Source organism: Vipera ursinii (genome assembly GCF_947247035.1).
Source record: "Vipera ursinii genome assembly, chromosome: 2".
In the NCBI taxonomy this organism is placed as follows: Eukaryota; Metazoa; Chordata; class Lepidosauria; order Squamata; family Viperidae; genus Vipera; species Vipera ursinii.
Genome location: NC_139513.1, coordinates 178608973 through 178632238, shown reverse-complemented (window position 1 = coordinate 178632238; position 23266 = coordinate 178608973). Strand labels below are relative to the sequence as shown.

Here is a 23266-nt window from a genome sequence, read left to right as displayed (position 1 = left end):
TCATGTTAGAGTACCCAAAATGCTAAAAAAGTTTCATACAGGATTTCCCAACAAACCCAACTAACCTATATACCTGTTTTGTTCTCTGTACAGATGGATCTCTCCTATTTTAAGGGGAGCAGGATGTCAGAACCCATTCCTATTTCATTTCTATCTATCCCCTCTGACCCAAAATCAAATCTCACCTCTCTCTGGGTTCTGCCATACTCCCAAGGGGGAGGGGGTATGTGCCTGTTTAGGCATATGATGATAGCCTACAATGTTGGGTTGAAAATATATTAACCATGATGTTGTGACTTTAAGATGTTAATTAGCCAATGGGTGTGTAAGTGTTCTCATGGCCATAAGAGGGAGCTAGGAACGTAGCTTCTTTCTCTCTAAATTCACTGCTCTCTCTACTCTTACTGTTTTTGCTGTTTTGCTGTACTGTTGGTTTACTACTGTGATAAACCTGTATAACTGTGTATTGACCTCTGGACTGCTAAGAAGACTTTGTATTTTGGATTACTCCTTGGACTGTTGCTATTGTGTATGACCTGGACTGTTTATTGTTGACCGTGCATTTTTGTTTTTACACCACCTCTAAAGTAAAATACTTTTTGTTTTCACAACTCAGTGTACTCTTGTGGTTAATGTGTGACTCTTACTGCTCTCAGTACCCTTCCTTGTCTGTGCAACTCCTTGGTAGCACAAGAAGACCTCTGCACAACAATTCCTAACACTGGTTATGAGCCCAGGCCTGTACTGAGAGTAAGTACACACAGTATCTTAGCTGAGTTTCTGTTAGCTATTTGGTGTAAAATGGCACAAGAACAGTTGTCAGGCATCTCCTGGATAACCCAGTTGGATGGAACAAACTATGTTTCCTGGTCCACAAAATGTAGCTTGCTTTTGCACAAGGAAGAACTATGGACTGTAGTTAATAACTCACCAGATACTACTGCCTGGGATCCAGATGACGAGGATGATGCAAAGAAGATAGACAACTTTAAATGAAAAAATGAGAAAGCTATTTGCATTATTGGACTAACACTGAGTGACCAGCAGCTTGTCCATATTCGTGGTGAGGCATCTGCTGCTAGGTGTTGGAACATTTTGCGAAGGCTTTATGTTCGCAACAGTGTGGGTGCACATATACACCTTACACGTAAGCTGTTTAGAATTTGTCTGCAAAAGAATGGAGATATGCTGACTCATTTGAACTACATGAAGACAACTCTTCAAGAGCTTCATGAAAAGGAGCTAATTTTTTGAGAGTTGCATCAGGTCTACATTGTCTTATCCTCTTTGGATGAGTTATGATGAGTATGTTTCTTCTTTGGAAGTGCTGACCAGAGAGGAACTGATTTTGACTAACATTACTGGGAGACTGCTGGAAGAGTCCAGAAGAAGGCGTGACAGAGACCAGCTGAGAGAGACGCAACCACGAGAGGAGCAGCCATTCACCACTGCTTACAACGTCAAGAAATGTGGGGCTAGAGGGCATATAGCCAAATTCTGTAGAAAGGGTAAAAAACAGAATGTGAATAGCAGTGGGAAGGCTAAGAAGGGCATTGGTTTGGCTGTTTCTGGTGAACAAACATCCAGAAAGAACGAGTTGTGGGTTGTTGATAGTGGGGCTTCACAATGCATTACTAAAGTGAAAGAGAGGTTTGTTAATATGAAAAACAGCAACCAATATGTTTCACTGGCAAACGGTTGGAAGATGAAGGCCTCTGGTGAAGGTAATTCCTATTGTCCATGCATTGATGAACAGTTACCTATGTTATATATACCTAAGCTAAGATTCAACCTGTTATCTGTAAGGGAATTGGTTAAGGTTGGGTTTGTGGTAACATTCAGAGGGGAGCAATGCACTATTGAAAGGAATGGAACCTGTGTAACTGTTAACCTGAAAAATGGTTTGTTCTCACTGGTAACCCAGTTAGTACAGTTAAAGCCAACTCTATATGTGAGAACAAGAAGCCACACGATGAGTGTATACATTTATTGCATAGGCGGTTAGGGCATGTGAACTTTAACTCACTACGTAAAACAGCTGAGTTAGTACAAGGAATTAAACTGAAGCCATGTAGTAAGTATTTGAATTGCAATGCCTGTAATCAGGAAAAGAGTAAGGCAACTCCTCCAAACAGGTTAAATGGCTTCAAAACAACTGTACCTTTGGAAGTTGTATTTGCAGATCTAATTGGACCCATGAAACCAAGTTTAGGAGGATCATGTTATATTTTAAGTATCCTTGACCAGTACTCTCGTTATGGTTTTTGTTATCTGCTTAAGTCAAAGGCAGACACTTTCCAACAATTCTCGAATTGGCTCGAATTCGTTGAGAGGAAAACAAAGACAAAGGTTCAGTGTATAATAACTGATAATGGCACTGAATTTACAAACAAACGCTCTGTTGATATGCTAGAATCAGCTGGCATTGAGCATAAACGTTCAGCCCCTTATAGGCCTCAACATAATGCATTTGTTGAGAGATGTGGGCAAATGTTACAAGCCATGATGAGAACCATGTTAAAAGATTCAGGCTTAACAGATCGACTGTGGGGGGAGGCAGCAAAATGTATAAACCATATTCTGAATATAGTGGTTAATTCTACCAGTAAAATACCATACACAATATGGCATGGTAGAAAATCAAACCTTGATTATCTGCACACGTTTGGCACCCCAGCATGGGTCCACATTCCTGCACAACTCAGGAGTAAAGGCCAACATAGGGCTAGACAATTATACTTTGTGGGTTATGAATCTAATCATAGATCCTATCGTTTCTGGGAACAAGGCACCACCAATGTATATAGTAGTGCAAGTGCCAAATTCCTTGAGCACGTTGATTGGGATAGATTAGAACAAGAAACTGTTAACACAGATCTCTAGTGTTTGAGGACCTCTCTGATGACATAGTTAGTAATGATAAGACATCTCCTGTAATTATAAAAGATGAAGAGGAGATAGGGGAGATAAAAGATGAATCAGAGGAAGGAGAGGAGTCAGAAATTCAAAGCCCTGTACTACCTAGGTCAGGGGTGTCAAGCTCAATTTCATTGAGGGCCGCATCAGCATTGCGGTTGCCCTCAAGGGCGCCGGGTGGGTATGGCCTGGGTGGGCGTGGCCTACTGGGTGGGTGTGGCTAGAGTGCGTATGGCCTACTGGGTGGGCATGGCCAGCTCTACATCGTTCGCATCAAGGGTGCCTATAGGGGCCTGGGCAGGAGTGGGACAGATCTGAGGGTCTATGGCAGAAGGAGGGTCTCTGGGCCAGGGCCAAGGCAGCGGGGGCCGTTCCCTCATTGTTTCCAGGATGGCTTCACGGGCCGCATGAAACCACTTCACGGGCCGGATCCGGCCCCCGGGCCTTGTGTTTGACATGTCTGACCTAGGTGTTCAACACACATCAGATGTCCACCTGATCGCTATGAAGCAAGTGTAATATGTCAAGTTGATTTAGAGCCTTCTAACTATGATGAGATCAGGATGTATCCTGAAAAGGAACAGGAAGCATGGAAAGCTGCAATGAATAGGGAGTTGAAGTCTTTGCAGGATCTTAAGGTCTATGAGAAAGCAAAACTGCTACCTGGTGAGCAAGCTATAGGATGTAAATGGGTTTATAAAATTAAGAAGGGAGTAGATGGAACTGTAACCCATAAGGCACGTTTGGTTGCACAAGGTTTTGCCCAAACTACTGAGGATTATGATGAGGTGTTTTCACCCAGTCTGAGGGCAACTACTTTGAGAGTAGTTTTGGTGTGGGCAGCTAAAAACCAATATGTAGTAAACCATGTGGATGTTGAAACTGCATATTTACATGCTCCATTGCAACATACTATTTATTTAAGAATACCACCAGGATTGACTAATAATAGAGACAATGATTGTTGGGAATTAAAGAAAAGCCTTTATGGATTAAAACAATCTGGTTATGAGTGGAATATATGTATAGTTAACGAGTTGAGTGCAATAGGTTTTGTAGCCAGTAATGCTGATCCATGTTTGTTTAGAAGAGAACACAATGGAGTATTATCTTTTCTTCTATTGTTTACTGATGATATTGCAATCATAACAAAAACTGAGCTAGAAGCTAAGGACATCATTTCAAGATTGCAAAACAAATTTACAATTAGGAACCTTGGGGAAATAAGCCACTATTTGGGGTTAGATATTGTAAAAACGAATAGAGGTTTTAAGGTTTCGCAAGCCAGTAAAATATCTGTTATTAAAGAGATACAACATGGAAATACGTAAATCAGCAAAAACTCCAATGGCTATGGATTTTAAGGACACTAATGTTGAGAGTCCTGTATTTGATAAGACTATGTACCAATCTTTGATAGGAAGCCTTATGTATCTTAGTAATTGGACAAGACCTGACATTTCCTACTGTGTAAACCAATTGGCTAGATACAATAATGAACCAACTGTTAGACACTGGCAAGCGGCTAAACGAGTATTGAGGTATTTAAAGCAGACTATTCACTACTTGTTATACTTAGAGCCAAATCGTGAGTTAATCCTTACAGCATATGCAGATGCGAGTTTTGCCTCTGAGACAAGCACTCGTAAATCAACTTCAGGATTGGCTATAATGTTGGGTGATTTATTTTATTATTTATTTTATTTATTTGATTTATATACCGCCCTTCTCCCGAAGGACTCAGGGCGGTGTACAGGGCAATAAAAATAAGAATACAGGATACAAGATTTAAAGTTAAATGATTGTGCCCAATGTGGTAGGTTAGTTAAAATAATGTTAAAACCCCAAACCCATCAGGCCAGGCCGGCTTATTCAAATAGATAAGTTTTTAGATCACGCCGGAAGGAGCAAAGGTCGGGGGCCATCCGTAGTTCAGCCGGTAAGCTGATTCTTTGATTGGATGGAAGTCCATTAGACAAAAGCACATAAGCCTGTCTACAATGGAGGCTGAATTTTCATGTCTATCAGTGTAATGTACAGAACTGCTAATGTACAAACAATTATTGTTGGATATGGGTTTAACTGTAAAGGATCCATTTATTGTTTATGAGGACAATCAAGCTGCGATAAAGATGGCAAACAATGCTGCAATAAAAACAAGATCTAAACATACAGATCTTCGTTATCTAAATGTAAGACAATGTGTTAAAGATAAATTAATACAACTGGAATATTGTTCATCTGATGTAAATATTGCAGACCATTTTACGAAGGTCCAAAGTGCTGTGAAACACAATGCTAATTGTGAAAGAATGTGCATAAGATTGTAAGAGGTTATATATTATTCTACCCAAAGGGGAGAATGTTAGGCATATGATGATAGCCTACAATGTTGGGTTGAAAATATATTAACCATGATGTTGTGACTTTAAGATGTTAATTAGCCAATGGGTGTGTAAGTGTTCTCATGGCCATAAGAGGGAGCTAGGAACGTAGCTTCTTTCTCTCTGAATTCACTGCTCTCTCTACTATTACTGTTTTTGCTCTGTTTTGCTGTACTGTTGGTTTACTACTGTGATAAACATGTATAACTGTGTATTGACCTCTGGACCAGTAAGAAGACTGTATTTTGGATTACTCCTTGGACTGTTGCTATTGTGTATGATCTGGACTGTTTATTGTTGACTGTGCATTTTTGTTTTTACACCACCTCAAAAGTAAAATACTTTTTGTTTTCACAACTCAGTGTACTCTTGTGGTTAATGTGTGACTCTTACTACTCTCAGTACCCTTCCTTGTCTGTGCAACTCCTTGGTAGCACAAGAAGACCTCTGCACAACAATTCCTAACAGTGCCCACCTCTGCTTTCTCTATCCGCTACAATGGAACATTTTCATTATCTTCTTAGTAAAAGAACCTTTCACTCCAATCACATGGAGTCAAGGGTCTTTCTTTCCTAAGGGATCAGATTGGGGTATGTCTGACAATTTATTTAGTTACAAATGTCTGTGTAAAGCTGGAGGAAGAACCGATAGCAGGCAAGCTGGACTGAGAGGACTGGATTCTTGAGGGGGGCTTTTGGCAACCTCAAAGCATGAGAAGCCCTGGCCCAGGTGGCACCCCCTGCTGACCAGCCAACTCCAGCCACAGTGAGCGATGGGGCAACGGTTGCAGCAACAGGCCCCATGAATGTCGGCAGGGTGACTTTTGGCTACTCACTCTCTTACAGCCCAACTCAGCTCACAGGATTGTTGTTGTGGGAAAAATAGGAGAAAGAAAGAAAGAAAGAAAGAAAGAAAGAAAGAAAGAAAGAAAGAAAGAAAGAAAGAAAGAAAGAAAGAAAGAAAGAAAGAAAGATGTTTTAAGTTCTTTGGGTCTTAAAGAAAAAGGTAACATTTCTAGCTGGGTACGGGCAAACCAAGGCAAGGCCCAAGTCTTGCCCCAAATCTTTTGCTGGGAATTTATGGGACTGCATGAAATACCTGCTCAGCAAAAGTTGTCTCTCGCAATTCTGGGTCTTCTTCAGCATAGGTTAGGATGGTTTTCAGTGAGCGCCGCAAGTGCTCCTCATTGAAGTTCTGAGATGTTCCCACAAGTGAGGAGAGGGACATGGTGACCTGCATCTTCACTCGAGCAAAGTTCTTTACAAGAAAGTTTCAAAAAGGGTGCTAGAAAGGTATTTCTCTTTAGCATTAACAAAATTTCAGACATACAAAGAAAAGAAAATTCCTGCTTTCTTCATCATATTAACCCTTTGTACTGACCAACAACACAAGGCAAAAACCTCTAGGACAAATGCCCCAAAGTGCTAAGCGCTTTGCAAACAAGCACAATGGAAAAGATGGCTCATTGCATTTTGAAAAGGTGACATTTTCAGTTTCTATAAGGCTTTGGGTTACCATAAATATTTTGTTGCTTTTATATATATATATTATATTTTTCTCCCTTACATGGGGGAACTGACCTACCCCTTAATGCTCCTCCACACACCCCTTTTTCCAATAGCACTTACATTGCCAATCTCAAAGTTCTGTCTCATGAGAAGGTAAAGTGAGGTGCTTGCATGGGTGCGAATGATGGCCACTCTGCTACTACAGTGGCGTAGGAGACGCAGGCACAGATCAGCACACAGTTCAGTGTCTTCCTCAAAAAGCATTTCAGGGAACTGTAAGAATGGGATTCAAGTTATCTGATTTGACAATGATAAAAATTGTTTTTCTAATTTGTTATTTAACAGAGAGTGGAAGACCACCAATTCTATATGACTCTGAGCAACATGCAGCATTAACACATAATAAAAATAATAAAATAATAAGAAACCCCAACTAACATATCTGAAAAGATAATCCTTTAAATAAATGAAATCCTTTAAGGACTCAAGGCTTGAGGCAACAACAAGGTTTTCAGGGACTTTTTGAACATAAATAAGGGTAGAAGTTATACAAATCTCTAGAGCAGTGTTTCCCAATCTTAGCTATTTTGAGATGTGTGAACTTCAACTCCCAGAATTAAAGACCTGAAGACCATACAATTAAAGACCTGAAGCCCAGGTGGGAAACGTTATTCTAGAAGGATATTATTCTAAAGAGCAGGTGCTGCAAGAGAAAAGACAATGTCATTGTTTAATCAAGGGGGCTAGAGTATACCCATTCTGTTTGTTGTAAAGGATGGGCAAAAAGCAAGCAAGATGTCCCCTAGCAGATCATGATCCTTACAAAAGTTGCAGATTGACTGGAAGGAAGGACATCATTCTCCTTCTGTCCTGGCCACTTTTTACAGAGGCACAATTGAGTGTCTTAACAAACTGCATCACTGTTTGGTTTGGTGGTAGCAGTGCCTCAGATAGAAGGTCCATACCGAGAGTGATAAGGACAGCTGAATTACAGAAAGCCCGCTTCCCATTATTCAGGATACTGTTTATAAGTGCTACATGCTTAGAGCTCAAAGCATTGTTAGAGACCCCACACTTCATGGACTGTTTCTGTTGCTCCCCTCTAGGAGGAGGTTTCAAAGTATTTCTAGCAGGACTACCAGATTCTGGGACAGCTTTGTTCCCTATGCCGTCTGGTAAACTCACAAGACTCATTTTTCTTGCCATATACATCCGAACTAGACTGTGTTGTTTCTCTGGGCCATATCTCTGTGTATATGCATAATATTTTATTTTATTTATTTCTTTGTCATGTTTATGAAATGTATATTGGAAGTGGTTACCCTTTGAGAACTGTATGCAACGAAATCTCATTTTAATATATGCTGATTAGTGTACATTTAAAGTGACAATGAAGCTATTATTCTATTCTAACTGCATTCAGCGAGACTTTCCTCACCAAGCAGACTCACCTTGCTCACTAGTGCTCTCTGGGTGGCAAAGCAGTGTTGCAAGAAGGCAGCACTAGGTGTACAGCCCATGCTGTGAAGAAGCACCCTCAGCACCCCACTCAGGACACTCTCCTTGGTTTCAGACACTGTCTGCAGGGGAGGGGAAGGAAGAAAAAAAATGAATTCATTAGATAGCATTGTAGAATGAAGAAAGCTATATAGAAGCAAAGAAGGAGGGTTTCATGCTATTACACATACTTTATTACAATGTAGGAATAGAACAAAGAACAAAAATGACATCTGCACAAGTAAATGAGATTCCCAATGTGTTCCAAGGAAACATATTTCTTAAATTTAAAAGAAAGTTATTTCCTACTTTATTGTCAGCAGATTCCTTATGTGAAGTAGATGATAAATAAAACTATTTGGCACAATGTTTGAGCAGCACTACATTTCATTTAATACAAAATTTCCTTGAAATGCAATGCAGACCAATTAAGTCCCTTCTAAATTGTGGGATCCCTTTATAGAGTTTATGTCTAGGATTTTTACATCAAGATATGAACTCGGCTTGCAGGCAAAGAAACTAACAGAGACTTCAGTATGGTTAGTAATATGAGGCTTGGAAGAACCTATTTAGTACTACTGGATCTGGTTTTTCATTTAAGACAGATTGCTGTCTTAAGTACTAGTACTTCAGTTACTGTCACTAGTAAAACCTTGGAAGAACCTATTTAGTACTACTGGATCTGGTTTTTCATTTAAGACAGATTGCTGTCTTAAGTACTAGTACTTCAGTTACTGTCACTAGTAAAACCTAGAGAAGCTCCTATATGTCATAGATATGTTTTGCTTATTAAGATCTATGGGCAACTTGTTTTCTACATGTCACCCATTCATCCTTTATTTTCAGGCCTTACCGAGCATATTAATTTGATTTTGCTCAACAATGTGTTTCTGAGAACCATCATGACTAGGAATAACCAAGTTATTATTATAAACCCAGGAATTGTAATAAATGTAGTGTGTTTTGGTTTATGTTATCCACATCTTTTGGGAAACTCTGCCTGACTCTCACCTCCTATCCCATTTTCATGAGCTAAACTCGTCAGATACATTTTGGGAAGCAGAATCCTTTCTCTTTAAGACCAGTTCTGAATGCTCCACAACAGAGATAGTGGAAGCCTTCACATTTAGAGGACAAGACAGATTTACTGAAACTCAAAGCTTTATCATAATGTAATAGCAAGGCTAGATCTTACTTGCACAATAATTTCCAGGGTATCCAGCACCACCATGTTGGCCTCTGTAGCCAGGTTTCCATCTACCAAAGCATCATGTTCTATCTCTTCCTTTGATCTATGCAAGTGATAAAGAAAGTGAATGTTAAGATTAATATCTAGTCATGCAAAATGTCCCAAGCTATTTAGTTGTTTTCTGACCACTGAGCCACCCCATTTCCCTTCAAAGTCAAAGGGCAGAATGACTTTTCCTAAAAGGGAGTCCCCCACAAGACATGTCCTGTGAAAGTAACTGGCTGCCCCAAAACTGTTGGCTTATCCTTCCCTAAGAAAAATGACCAAATGGCAGTAAAATTAGGCTGTTGAGTTAATGGAAGGCTATGGACAGAGAAGCAGAAGTAAAAAACCCACTTGAATACTGTTTGCTGGGACATGAGTTGTATGTGTGACTGTAGAATAGGACCACAGTTTTTCAGTCTTGGCTGGAAACTTCCCAAATGCATCTATCTGATGGTAGTATATGGAATGCTGGATAATACAGCATGATATCAGGTAGCCTATGATACAGAATGCTGGACTCAGTAGGCCCATGGCCTGGTCCAGCAGGGCTTTTCTTATTTTTTTACACATTTAGGTGCAGTGAAATGTTACTATTGTACTACTGAACCAATTTATAGTATTATTGTACTATGAATTAATTCATTTTGGGAAAGGTAAAATTTGGACTACAAGGGAAGAGTTCAAAGAGTAAAGGCTGCATTACTGCCGTTTGGGTCTGAAGGAAACCTCTGAGACTCACAGAAAGAGCTGAAGCTAAGACTAGGATCCCTATCTCCCAATTTCTGAATTGACTTGAGAAGTGTATTATTTATTTTTTTTGTGTTACTTCCAGAGGCTTCCACTCATACAGCTGCTAGAACAGGCATGTCAAACTCGCGATGTCACATGACGTCGAGCGACATATCGGAACTTTTTCACATTGCCGAAAATGGGATGGGCGCGGTTTCTCTGTGACGCTCCGGCCCACGGGCCAGCAGTTTGACACCCTTGTGCTAGAATAAGAAAAGCCCAATGAAGTGGCTCTAAAAAGTAACACGCAATCATCAAATCATTTTTTTCTTCTTTTTGGGAGAAATGTGTACATGTAACTAATAAATGAAAACGAGAAAAAAAACAGCTTTTCCAAAGTACATGTGTCCCATTGACTGGAGCATAATGTGCAGCCAATTCAGCCAATCATCATCAACAACATTCTAGCCATTGTCTATCCACTGCAGGATGAAGGCCTCTTCCGCTTATTTCTAATCAATGTGCAGATATGCCAGAACTGCCCACAAACGCACTTGTCCACCTTGTCCGAATTCTGTCTCCAGTGAGCAATATTCTTCCTCCAGCGAACATTTTCTTGGTTTCCAAAAGGATTGCGCTCTGTTGAGAAAAGCGGGAAAGGATCTGGCTTTCACCACTGCATAAATACAAAATGTGTTTTGAGGGGAAAGTGCTTAAATGACCAGCTTCTTCCTCTTTGCAACAGGATGGGAGACCCACCTGGGTTCTTGATTTTACTTCAAACAGAACTTCCTTACTACAAATCGGATTTTATCATGGTGCAATACTGAAAAATCAGGATGTCTTTAATTATGCATTCATTTCCATAGCACTACAACAAATAGAAGCTTCTTTCTTAATTCTTTCCATTTGAACTGATCTGAAAACTAAAAAAAATCAAATCCAATATGTTTATTTTCTTCAGAATTTTGACTACCACTGACTAAATTTGCAGTAAATATGGCCCAGAAATGGTGGTCCATCTTGTGGGGAGAGGGAACTGGGGAAGCAAAGTTGTGCTGGTGCCTTCCATTGTTCCATGCTCTTTAGCTAGTCTCACCTCGGCTGCGTCGAACCATTTCTTGACGTGCCCCAATAGTGCCTAAGATGGCTTCCTCCAGTCGCGCCTTCATATCCAGAGATTTTTTGAAGGTCAGGCTATTGATGCGTTCAAAGGCCTTTTTGCCCTATGGGATGGCAACAGTCCTCATTAAAAAAGGAGATACTTGACTGCAAGAACAAGATCTGCCAATCAATTGCCCACACTTCTTCAGAAATAGGAAAAACAGCTTCCCATAGAACAAAGTAATCAAAGGCTTATTCAAAAGGAGTTCAGCAGTGAGCATCATGATTTGTTGACTCCACCAAAGAAACTCTAGAAAGTTTTCACATCTCAGCTTCACTAAGCTCATTTCAAAATTCCATTAATAACTCCACATTCCCTTCCCATTTCCACTCACTGCCATTAACAATCCATTTTTTTAAAAAATCAAGAGATTTCTCAATATTTTATGGAAATGCTAATAGGATGAGGGCTAAATTAAAGTATTTTTAAGTCAATGGGTCTATTTTTTCCTGCATTTGTCTTCCCATCCAGTTTCCACACAGAAGACTCTAAAAGGAAATGTCCTGACTTTGGGAAAATACAACTTTAGTTCTTCCTGTCCCTAACCAACCTGTTCTGCTGAGACTTTACTAAAACATAATTATAAAGAATAATTATCTTTTTAAATTCAGTTTTGCTATCCTGCTATCTGACTTAAGTGAATTAATTATTTTGATATTCATTCAACTACTTCACAGGTTAAATTATAGTGATGTTTTGCTTAAAAATTCAATACATTATTATATTTTTCAGCTTTTCCTAAGCACCATGTTGCTTTTAGACAAAGATTTCTTATACTCAGGTTAGGAGCTTGTGACAAAAATGCTTGTGAATTATATTTTTGGCTTTCATACCAACTTCTAAGGAAATAGAATTTGAGCCAAAGACAGTATTTTTGGTTTTATCTCAATCTTTAAAGGAGAGGAAGAGAATCAAAATATCATAATTTTAGATTCTTCTAACCTTATATTCAAAGCAGGAGACACAGAGGTAGAGTAAGTCAAGTAGACGATTCACATGGAAAGCAGAGAGGTCAGCTAGCCAATGATGTAGCACAGCATCATCAGCATTCTTTAGTACCCAGAGAAGACACACCAGCAGATTGCGACTTGCCTCAGCAGACAACATGCTGTACTGGCGGGCAGGCTAAAGACAAACAACAGTTATGCAGAACAGTTCATAAATTAATTCTAAATAGGTTTTACACTGTGCATGATAGGAATTCTTTGAGTTAGTCTACTCTAATTGGAAGAAGTACTATCATCCAAAGGAGGGGAGAAAGAGTTGTATCTGCAGGCAAGGGTTATAGCTTGGTGGTCAAGCAGGTGCTTTACATGAAGATGACTCCAATTCAATTCCTGGCATCTCCAGCTAGAACAGAAAACTGGTTGGAACCTGAAGCACACTGCCAGTCACAACCAAAAAGAGCAGACTAGCTTGCTTGAACTAACGGGCTACATGGCAACTTTGTATCTCTTCTACAGTTTTTAGATGCCATCCAAAATAAATGACTTGAGCTGCTTTTGGGGGTGGGGGGCTTATAATGCTTTGTTCAAGTTTGCTCAAGATACTGTTTTAATCAAAGGTTATATGCACAGTAGATGTATTCTCAGTGGCCACTCCACAGCTTCCCATTTGACAGCCTTATGGGCACGTAATTGCGAGAGGACTACTAAGAGGGCATGTTCCTATCCATCTGCTGGATTTTCTCCTGAGATCTGTGGATATAAGAAGAGTCCCTGTGTGGCTGGATTCAAGGCCCTGGGAGAGGTACAGGTCCAAGATATACATGGTCTCATCTCTGGAAATTGTGAAGCTTCAAACCCAGAGTGTGATGTGCAGGAATTCACCACCCTTTTAAACCTGGATTCTGTTCTACTGTATGCTCCCATTTCCAATCAATGGACACTTACCACTGTTGGCATTTGGAAGACCGTAGACTGATGAGAATGAGGCAAAGGAGAACCCGCAATGGCCATGGCAACTGACTGGCTAATTGTGCTGCCATCTCCATCTCCATCCTCAACCATCACAGAAGCTAGCCGTCCTCTCTGGATGTGGTTCTCTGTAAAATAGAGTTGACTAGTGTTTGAGTGATAGAGGGAAAAATTGTTTTTTCCCACTTGGTCAGGTAGTGGTGGTGTTCCATCTATGAAAACAAAATAACAAAACTTTACGGTTTAGATAGAGAAAGCAGTTAACAAAAAAACAACAAATCTGCTGATTAAAATATTGTAAACATAATGAAATGGTGCACCAAAATTAAAACGTGTTTCAAGCCATGAAGGTAGTCATTTTTTTTCTTTTTAAAGTAAAAGCCAACCATTGTTGCCAGAACAAGAAGTTGGTGTTTGGGGAAAAAAGTACAGACATAACCAAGCCTGGGGCTGCTAGAATCTGGATGAAAGCAAACTCAGTAGCCAAGAATTTCCACAATGCTGACCATAGCAAATCCAGGAAAGCAAATTCAAGATTTTTTTCATTGATTTGTTTTATTTACAAGTCTGCTCAATTGAGAAATGACTCGAGAACGCTCGCAAAAAGCATAAAATCCCACTATGGGAAGTTAAAAAATTAAACCTTAAATACATAGGTACATAAATTGCCATTGCCAAATCAGCTGTTCTGCGGCTCGTAGACTTTCCCTTTGGGAGAAGAAGGGGAGGTGAGTCCCCTCGGATAGTGGTAGAACTCCCCAATATCCCAGAGTTATCTGAAGATCGGAGGGTGAGAGCTCCCACGGAGTCCGAGGCTTCTCCGAGCCCAGGACGCCTTCTCTCCGTGCAGGAAGAGAAGCAAGACGCGGCAACCACATCTGCGGATTATACTGAGTTATGTGTACCTTTAAAGCAGACAGAGCTGACCAGGAGGAGTTAAGCTGCAAGTATTTAGAACTTTAACCCGAGCTGCATTAATCTTCTCCATTTATAATTCAGACTTTGAAGAAGGAAAAGAAAATGGTGCTGAAACGTGTTTTTTTTCTAAAAGAATAACTAAGAGGACTTTGTTACAATTTAACTAATATATTGGAATTTCTTTCTCCCTTTTTATTATTAAGATTACTTCCTTCTCTTTTTTTTGCATTTTATTATTACCCCCCCCTTTTTTCCCTCCGGAGTACAGAGGGAAAGCGAAAGTGACAAGAGAAAGTGATTTGTAGCAAGTGAAAATGGCTTCAAGAAGGCAGGCAATTCCTTCTGTTTCTAAAACTTCAATTTCCTCTCCTGTCACTCACTCTAATGTAAAACCCAGATCCCCTCCACCTTCTCCTCCACCACCAGCACTTACACTTAAAGACCTGCAGGATGTGTTGAAAGAAATGACTTTACAAATAAAGGAAGAGGTAGCTGATCTTCTTGAACTTAAAAATAGAGAGATGAGAGAAGACATTTTGTTTGCATTCCAAGGGCTGGCTGCACATGTTTAGTTTAGTTTAGTTTTATTGTATTTGTATACCGCCCTTCTCCCAAAGGACTCAGGGCGGTGAACAGGGCATGCATAAAAAATACAAGATACAAAAATTAAAAAAGAATTAAATAGTAGCCCAGCTAAAACAGTCGATAACAATATACAATATAAAAATCCCCATTAAAACCCCAACATATCCCCATCAGGCCAGGCTGGCTTGTTCAAATAGATGGGTCTTCAGACCGCGTCGGAAGGAGCGAAGGTCAGGTGCCGTCTGGAGCTCGACCGGCAGCTGATTCCATAAAGCCGGAGCACCCACAGAGAAGGCCCTCCCCCTGGGGGCCACCAGCCGACATTTTCTGACCGGAGGCACCCTGAGGAGGCCCTCTCTGTGGGAACGCACAGGGCGGAGGGAAGTTGACACCGGCAGCAGGTGGTCCCCGAGGTACTCCGGACCCATGCCATGTAGGGCCTTAAAAACCATTACCAAAACCTTGAATCTCACCCGGAAGACAACTGGCAACCAATGCAGCTCGCGGAGCAAAGGTGTAACATGGGAGTACCGGGAAACTCCCAAGACAACTCTCACGGCTGTATTCTGTACCAGCTGAAGCCTCCGAGTGGTCTTCAAGGGAATGTAGAGAGCATTGCAGTAGTCCAGACGAGAGGTCACGAGCGCATGAGTGACCGTACACAGGGCATCCCGGTCTAGATAGGGCCGCAACTGGCGCACCAGGCGAACCTGGGCGAAAGCCCCCCCTAGTCACAGCTACTATATGATCTTCCAGAGTGAGCCGTGAATCTAGGAGGACTCCCAAGTTGCGAGCCCTATCTACGGGGGGTAAAAGCTCACCCCCCATAGAGAGAGGTGGAATATTCTGAATATCCCGGGATGCCGGAATGCACAGCCACTCAGTCTTGTCAGGGTTGAGCTGAAGCCTGTTCCTCCCCATCCAGACCCGAATCGCCTCCAGGCAACGGGACATCACGTCGAGGGCATCACTGGGGTAGTTTGGGGTCAAAATGAAAAGCTGGGTATCATCAGTGTACTGATGATACCCAACTCCAAAACCACGAATGATCTCACCCAGCGGTTTCATGTAGATGTTGAACAGGAGAGGTGAGAGGACCGACCCCTGAGGAACTCCACAAACGAGAGACCTTGGGGTCGACCTCTGCCCTCCTGCCAACACCGACTGCGAACGGCCCAGGAGATAGGAGGAGAACCACCGAAGAACTGTGCCTCCCACTCCCAATCCCCTGAGACGCCGCAGCAGGATACCATGGTCGATGGTATCGAAAGCCGCCGAGAGGTCTAATAGGACTAGGACAGAGGAATATCCCCTGCCCCGGGCCCTCCAGAGATCATTCACCAGAGCGACCAATGCCGTCTCCGTGCTGTACCCGGGCCTGAAACCCGATTGGCACAGGTCTAGATAATCCGCTTCATCCAGGACCAGAGGGAGCTGATGCGCCACCACACTCTCAACAACCTTCGCAAGAAAGCGAAGGTTGGAGACTGGACGAAAGTTATTTAACACAGCTGGGTCCAAGGCAGGCTTCTTGAGGAGAGGTCTCACCACCGCCTCCTTCAAGGCGGCGGGGAAATTACCCTCACTCAAAGAAGCAGATATAACCCCCTGGAACCAGCCTCGTGTCCCCTCCCGAGCTGCATAAACCAGCCAGGAAGGGCACGGGTCCAATAAACATGTGGTGGAGCTCAACCTCCCCATAGTCCTGTCCACTTCCTCAGGGGTCACAGAATCAAACTCCTCCCAGATAACATCGACAAGACCGCCCGTGTCCTGATCGTCAGACTCTGCCCAGTTGGAGTCCAGACCGGTCCGAATCCGAGCGATTTTATCCAACAGATATTGACCAAATTCCTCAGCACGACCCTGCAAGGGTTCCTCCCTCACCTCCTGATTGAGGAGGGAGCGGGTCACCCTAAACAGGGCGCCGGGTGATTATCTGCGGACGCGATGAGGCCGGAGAAGTAATTAGACCTCACCGCTCTCATCGCTGCGAGATAAGACCTAATGTGGGTTCTTAGTCGCAACCGGTCAGATTCGGATCGCTGGACCTCCAACGGCTCTCTAGGCCCCGTCTCCGACGCTTCACCTCCCGGAGCTCCGTGGAGAACCATGGAGCTCGCTGGGATCTGCACTGGGTCAGGGGCCGCAAGGGTACAACTCGGTCAAGTGCCTCTGTGGCCGCCCTTTCCCAGGCTTCCACTAAGGCATCCGCCGAGTTGTGAGCAGCGGAGGCAGGTGGGGACCCCAGTGCTGCCTGGAACCTATAAGGATCCATTAAGCGCCTGGGGCGGTACCATCTAGTTGGCTCCGTACACCCACGGCGGGGGGTGGCAAAACGGAAGGCCAGCCGCAGGAGGTGATGATCGGTCCATGACAGGGGCATAACAGTTGGAGAGCCCCCACCAAGATCATCAAACCACTGTCCAGATAAGAAAACCAATTCAAGGGTGTGGCCTCCCTCATGAGTCGGTCCAAGAATTACTTGCGTCAGGTCCATGGCCGTCATGGAAGCCATGAACTCCCAAGCTCACTCAGATGATCCTCCTAGGGATGGTAGATTGAAGTCACCCAAAACTATAAGTTTGGGGAACTCAATCACCAACCCCGAGAGGACATCGAGTAGCTCAGGCAGGGCTGCCACTGCGCGACTAGGCGAAAGGTACACCAGCAGCAAGCCCAACTGCGCCCCAGGACCACATCTCAAAAAGAGAGATTCACACCCGACTATCTGGGGAACGGTGGTCTCCCGCGGACATAGGGTCTCCCTAATAACTACCGCCACTCCCCCGCCCCTACCATGAGCCCGAGGCCGGTGTAGCACCCGGAAACCTGGTGGGCAAAGATCAACGAAAGGAACACCACCCTCTGGGCCCAACCAAGTCTCCGTGATGCAAGCCAGGTCCGCATGCTCACCCTCAACTAGATCCCGGACAAGGGGAGCCTTATTAGCAACGGACCTGGCATTCAGGTACACCAGCTTCAGGAGGCTGCACATCCTCGCTCCCGGGACCTCGGGGAAGAGACAGAGGGTCGGAGCGCCTCACTGCTTGTAAGTAGCGGAGATGACCCTCCCGGTATTGATGTGGCCCTCTGTTCATACACCTGCTGCCATTCCCCAACGTCATGGGAATCGGTAGTCCCACGACCCGCTCCCGAGTCCCGGAGGCAACCGCACCCCGCTCTCCCCCCACGCAATCAGTCCCGGACCTGGCCTGAGCAACGGTTGTTGGACCACCCCCCTTAGCCGAACAACCACAACACACTCCCACCCCCCTCCCTAACCCCACAAAAAAATTACTAAAAAATTAACCAGGGGCCTCTTATTAAATTTATGTTGGAGGCCCCTGCCCCTGCCCGGCCATCTATCAGGCTCCCAATAATCGGGCCCTTCATCGAGGTTGGAGGTGGTAAAAAAGTCGGGTCACACCCAGGAGAGGGGGGCACCCCTGAGGGCAAACAGGTCCGTGCTAGTGTAACGAAGGTGCATAAAAGTCCGGGAGAATCCAGGAGAGGCAGTCCCATAATTAATAGTTCGGTAGGAGGGTCACGTCAGAGGGTAAGTGAGTATCTGGACCATCACCCAGCTTCACTGCCACTCAGCTGGGTGAACAACAGAAACAGGCCACCCCCCATCCTCTCACGACGGGTTGCAACTCTGTTCCCGGGGGTGGTCCAGAAAACGCACTCTGGGTAAAGCACACCCCATAGAGCTCCCACCTCTATGGGGCTGCAGGTGTAAGTCCAAGCCACTCTCCCACCGTGGCTTGCACCCAGGCCCATCTGAGTCCTATGGGGAGAGGAAGGCAGGCAAGAGAGTTTATATGCAGGCAGATATATATCTGGGGCAGGAAGTCTAGCTAGGCCACAAGATAGTAAGTTCCCGTCTGGTACCGGCTGGCCACTCCAGTTGCCCCCACAGTTCCTTCACCGCACTGTCATTCTGGGCGTCGTTCCCGGCTGCAACTCCATAGGCCCCCAGTCCACTAGTTGGGGCCGTCCAGAGCGCGGCCTCCCAAAGTACGGGAGCCCCAGGTCTTCAAGGGGGGGAACGAGGAGTCGGGAAGCGGAGGGCCTCACCGTCGCAGGAACGAGGAGTCGGGAAGCGGAGGGCCTCACCGTCGCAGGAACCACTGCAAGAGCCGCTGCTGCTGCCACTGCCAAAAAGAACGCCACCGGCTGCAACGCCGCTGCCGCCGTCGCCAAAGACGCCGCCACCGCCACTCAGTCCAAAAGCGGGTCAGAGGAACGCCGTTGGCGAAACGGGCCAAAGGCCCGAGAAATGCCACCGCCGACCACCGAAGCGGCCTGAGCAAGGCCCGAAGACGCCGCCACCGAAAGCGGCCCAAAAACGGCCCAAAAACATCGCCGCCGCCGCCAAGATGACCCACGGATGTCTCCTCCGCCAAAAACGGCTCGAAGACGACGACGCTGCCGAGAGCGGCCCGAGATGGCCCAGAGCAATGAGAAAACGCCGGCACCGGCTGCAAACGGCCCGAAAACGGCCCGGAGACGCTACGGACGACATCACCAGGAACTGCCAGCACGAGCAGGGACGAGCAAAGGCAAACGGACAGACCAGCAGACGGGTCGACCAGCCTAGCTGCCTACCTCATTGCCTGCCTCGTTGCCTGTCCACCCTGAACCCCAACACAGAGGGCCCAAAGGCACCCCTGAGGGGCTCCTCAGGGACGCCTAACAGCTGGAGCTCACAGAGCTCAGCCCAGCACGTCCGCCATCTTGGATGTCTGGATGATCGTGTGGATGAGGTTGTGGAAAAGACTGAAAAACTTGAAAATAGAATTACTACAGTAGAAAATAAAATTGATAAAACTGAGGAAGAATTGATGGTTTCTCAGTTTAAAGAGATGGAATTTGCTCTGAGAATAAGGGGGTTGAGAGAAAACCCACGTGAGGACTTACTGGAAGAGGTGATCAAGGTTACTGCTCCCATCCTGGGATGGGACCCTAAAGAGTTATCAAGAGAGGTGGAAAAATATTTTAGGGTTAACTCCTGGATAGCGAGACAGAAGAACTTACCCAGGGATGTGGTGATTTACTTTTCCAAGAGGTCACTTCGAAATGAGATTATTCAGGCCTTTTATCACCAGAAATTTCAAATTGCGGGACAAGATATTATGATTTTGAAGGAAGTACCTCCTAAGATGCTGAGAAAAAGGAAGGAGTTTGGTTTCTTGTCTGATGAACTTAAAAATCGACAAATACAATTCAGATGGGAGATCCCTATTGGAATAGTGGTGAGTCGTGCAGGGACATGGTACAGGCTTACGACGATTGCCAAGGCCAAGGAATTTTATATGAATGTCCTGAAAGCAGGTTCACCACCATCTCCATCGCTTAAGAGAATGGAAGAAGATAACCAACAAGTTGAAGGTGTATCAGCACAGCTTGTTGGTGAGGCACAATTGGCTGAATCTACTGACCAGAGATTGATGTTAAAGGCTGATCCAAAAGATCAGAGAATGACATGTGCGGCACACAAGTGGAGAGAAAAGGGACAACAGAAACAGAAGATGGACTCTGTGCTTATAATACAAGGCCCTGGTAGTATGGAACCGGTGGGAGGGGCGTGACCGAAGAGACCAACTGCAGACCTCAAGGTGGCGTTCCAGAGGTTCCAGGTCGTTGAGGATGGTGATAAAGCTCTTGACATGGAATGTTAATGGCTTGAATTCAACACAAAAAAGAAGGAAAGTGTTTCATTATTTGAAGCAACATAAAAATGATATTGTTTGTCTGCAAGAAACTCATATTTGTGTAAAAGATCAAAAATACTTGATTAATTCCCAATTGGGACCTCATTTTATAGCATCTGCTCAAGATAAAAAGAGTGGAGTGGTTATCTATTTGAGAAGAGACTTATCTGCTACGTTAATTGAATCTGACCCACAGGGAAGATATGTTATTATTGAATTATTATTACAAGGTAAGAAGATTCTCATCATTGGATTATACGCTCCCAACCAGCAGCAAGGAAAATTCTATAAGTTTTTACACGATAGGCTAACTCAATTGGACTACAAATCAGTTATTCTGATGGGTGATTGGAATGTTCTGGACTCAAATAAGGATAAGAAGAGGTCATCTAAAGACTCTCCTATTTATTCTAGATTGCCTAAAAGTTTTTTTGACTTGACAGAAGACTTTGAACTAAGAGACATCTGGCGGGAGCGGAACTTGGAGGATAGAGATTTTACTTTTTTCTCAGCTAGGCATCAGTCATTTTCTAGAATTGATTTCTTTTTGGTTACTGGTGATCTTATTTCCAGGATTAAGAATGTTAAGATTTTTCCAAGAACGTTATCGGACCATAGTCCTGTATGGATGGAATTATTTTGTGAAGATGGAATAAGAAGATCTTGGAGACTGAACGAAAATTTATTTAGATATGATGTACTTTCAGAAAAATGTAAAGATTATTTGAGAGAGTTTTTTGTTCTGAATATGCATAAAGGAACACCGATTAATATGGTTTGGGATGCCAGTAAAGCATACATGAGGAGGATTATGATTCATATGAATAACGGTTATAGGCATAAGCAGATGCAAAAACATAAAGAATTAGAGGGAGAGTGTTCTGTACCAGCCTGCTACCGGCCCTGCAGAAAAGGCAGGGACAACCCCTTTTACAAGAAGGCAAGAGGCTGGAATTACGCCTGCCAAATTTATAGCTACAAAAACAAACAAGACACGAACCAAGAAACAGGAGCTTTAAGAAACAGGAACTATCCAAGCGGTTGCCTTCAGCAAACCAGCCCTCCCACACATTCCCCTAATATAGAGTTCAGGGCGTGGCTTCTCTCTGCCTCCTTCCGAGGAGCCCCATTGCCTTCCTCTGTTTACTCCTAATTGACTGCCTCCTGCGTCGGGCATCCTTGAACAGGGCCAGCTGTGGGTCATCTTCATCCATGCTGTCAGGCTCACACAGCTGGGTCTCCGTGGTGACCAAGTGGGAGGGGCCTGGCTGAGGGCTCTCATCAGCAAGATCTGAGTGGCAGAAGGGTATTAACAAATTTATCTGGGCGGGGAAAAAACCGAGAGTTAAACTTAAGATTATGCAAGACGCTCGGGAAAGAGGTGCCTAATTTGAAATTATATTATGACGCAGTGGTCTTAACATTGGTTAGTGATTGGCTTAATTTAACTAATAAAAGTATACTTTATCTTGAGGGATGGGATTTATTATATGGGTGGCATGCATATTTGATTTATGATAAAAAAGTTGATAGGACTTTTAAATCCCACATTTTAAGAAGTGCTATATTGCGTGTTTGGAAAAAGTATTATTACAAGTTAAATTATAAAATACCAATTTGGGGGATTCCTGGACACGCAATAGAGGGGATATCTATGGGTGTGAATCTGGATGTGATTTCTTACAAGCAACTACTCAGATTGGAAGGGAGCGACTGGCAATTAAGGTTGCTAGCTGAGCTAAAACAAGAAAATATTGTACAATCCTGGTTTCAGTATACTCAATTGCAAGCCAGGTGGAAATTAGACCAGAAGGTTGGTTTGACGCTGATGGATGAAAATTTGGTAAAACAGATTAAAGATCAAACACGAGCGCATATAAAGAGAATTTATAATGCCTTAATAGAATTAGATTTGGAAACGGAATTGGTCAAAGATTGCATGGTGAAATGGGCTCAAAGTATTCAAGAGCCGATCCCATTGGATGTGTGGGAGATAATTTGGGTTAGAAATGTGAAATTTACACAAGCCCAAAATTTAAGAGAAAACTTCTATAAAATGTTCTTTAGATGGCATTTGGACCCTAAGAAGCTTTCTTGCATGTATCCTAATCTACAGCCCAAATGTTGGAGATGTGGTAGTTTGGATGCTACCTACTTTCATATTTGGTGGACTTGTAGAAACATTAAAGCTTTTTGGATCAAAATTTGGTGGAACATGCAAAAGATTTTTAAGAGAAAGATAAAGTTTACCCCACAATTATTTTTACTGGGTGTTATTACAGATGGTGACATTAAAGAAATTAATTTGATGTTGAACCTCATAACAGCAGCGAGGTTATTGGTAGGGCAATATTGGAAGAAGGACAGCCTGCCGACTATAGAAGAATGGACGCTTAAGGTGTCCAACTTAGCAGAAATGGCTAAGATCTCGGCTTACTTGAAGGATCACTCACAAGAACGATACATTTCGGTTTGGAGAAGATGGGTAGATTATATTCACAAAAAGTATGAGACTAAAAAGTTCCATTTAGCCTATGAATAAGATTGCTATAATTTAAGTCTTTTTAAATATTAGTATTAGTTACAATAATGTATATATCATGGTATTGTTATTGTATTAGTATAAGTTGGATATTTGTAGTTTGTTTGTAATGATGTTATAGATGGGTTAAAGTGCATTGTGTATTTGGTTATTTA

General features: G+C 43.3%; 1 protein-coding gene across 1 annotated transcript in view; it reads right to left on the bottom strand.

The window, feature by feature from the left end:
• LOC310635580 (dedicator of cytokinesis protein 7-like) overlaps nt 1-23266 on the bottom strand; it is a gene marked incomplete at its 5' end in the record, with an annotated part of 198900 nt that overhangs the window by 50240 nt on the left and 125394 nt on the right. Inside the window, 8 exons of the mRNA XM_083354666.1 lie at nt 6399-6557; nt 6929-7081; nt 8260-8388; nt 9501-9597; nt 10823-10907; nt 11368-11494; nt 12376-12558; nt 13326-13477. Of these exons, the coding sequence (XP_083210792.1) occupies nt 6399-6557; nt 6929-7081; nt 8260-8388; nt 9501-9597; nt 10823-10907; nt 11368-11494; nt 12376-12558; nt 13326-13477 (1085 nt within the window). The remainder of the gene's footprint in view (nt 1-6398; nt 6558-6928; nt 7082-8259; nt 8389-9500; nt 9598-10822; nt 10908-11367; nt 11495-12375; nt 12559-13325; nt 13478-23266) is intronic.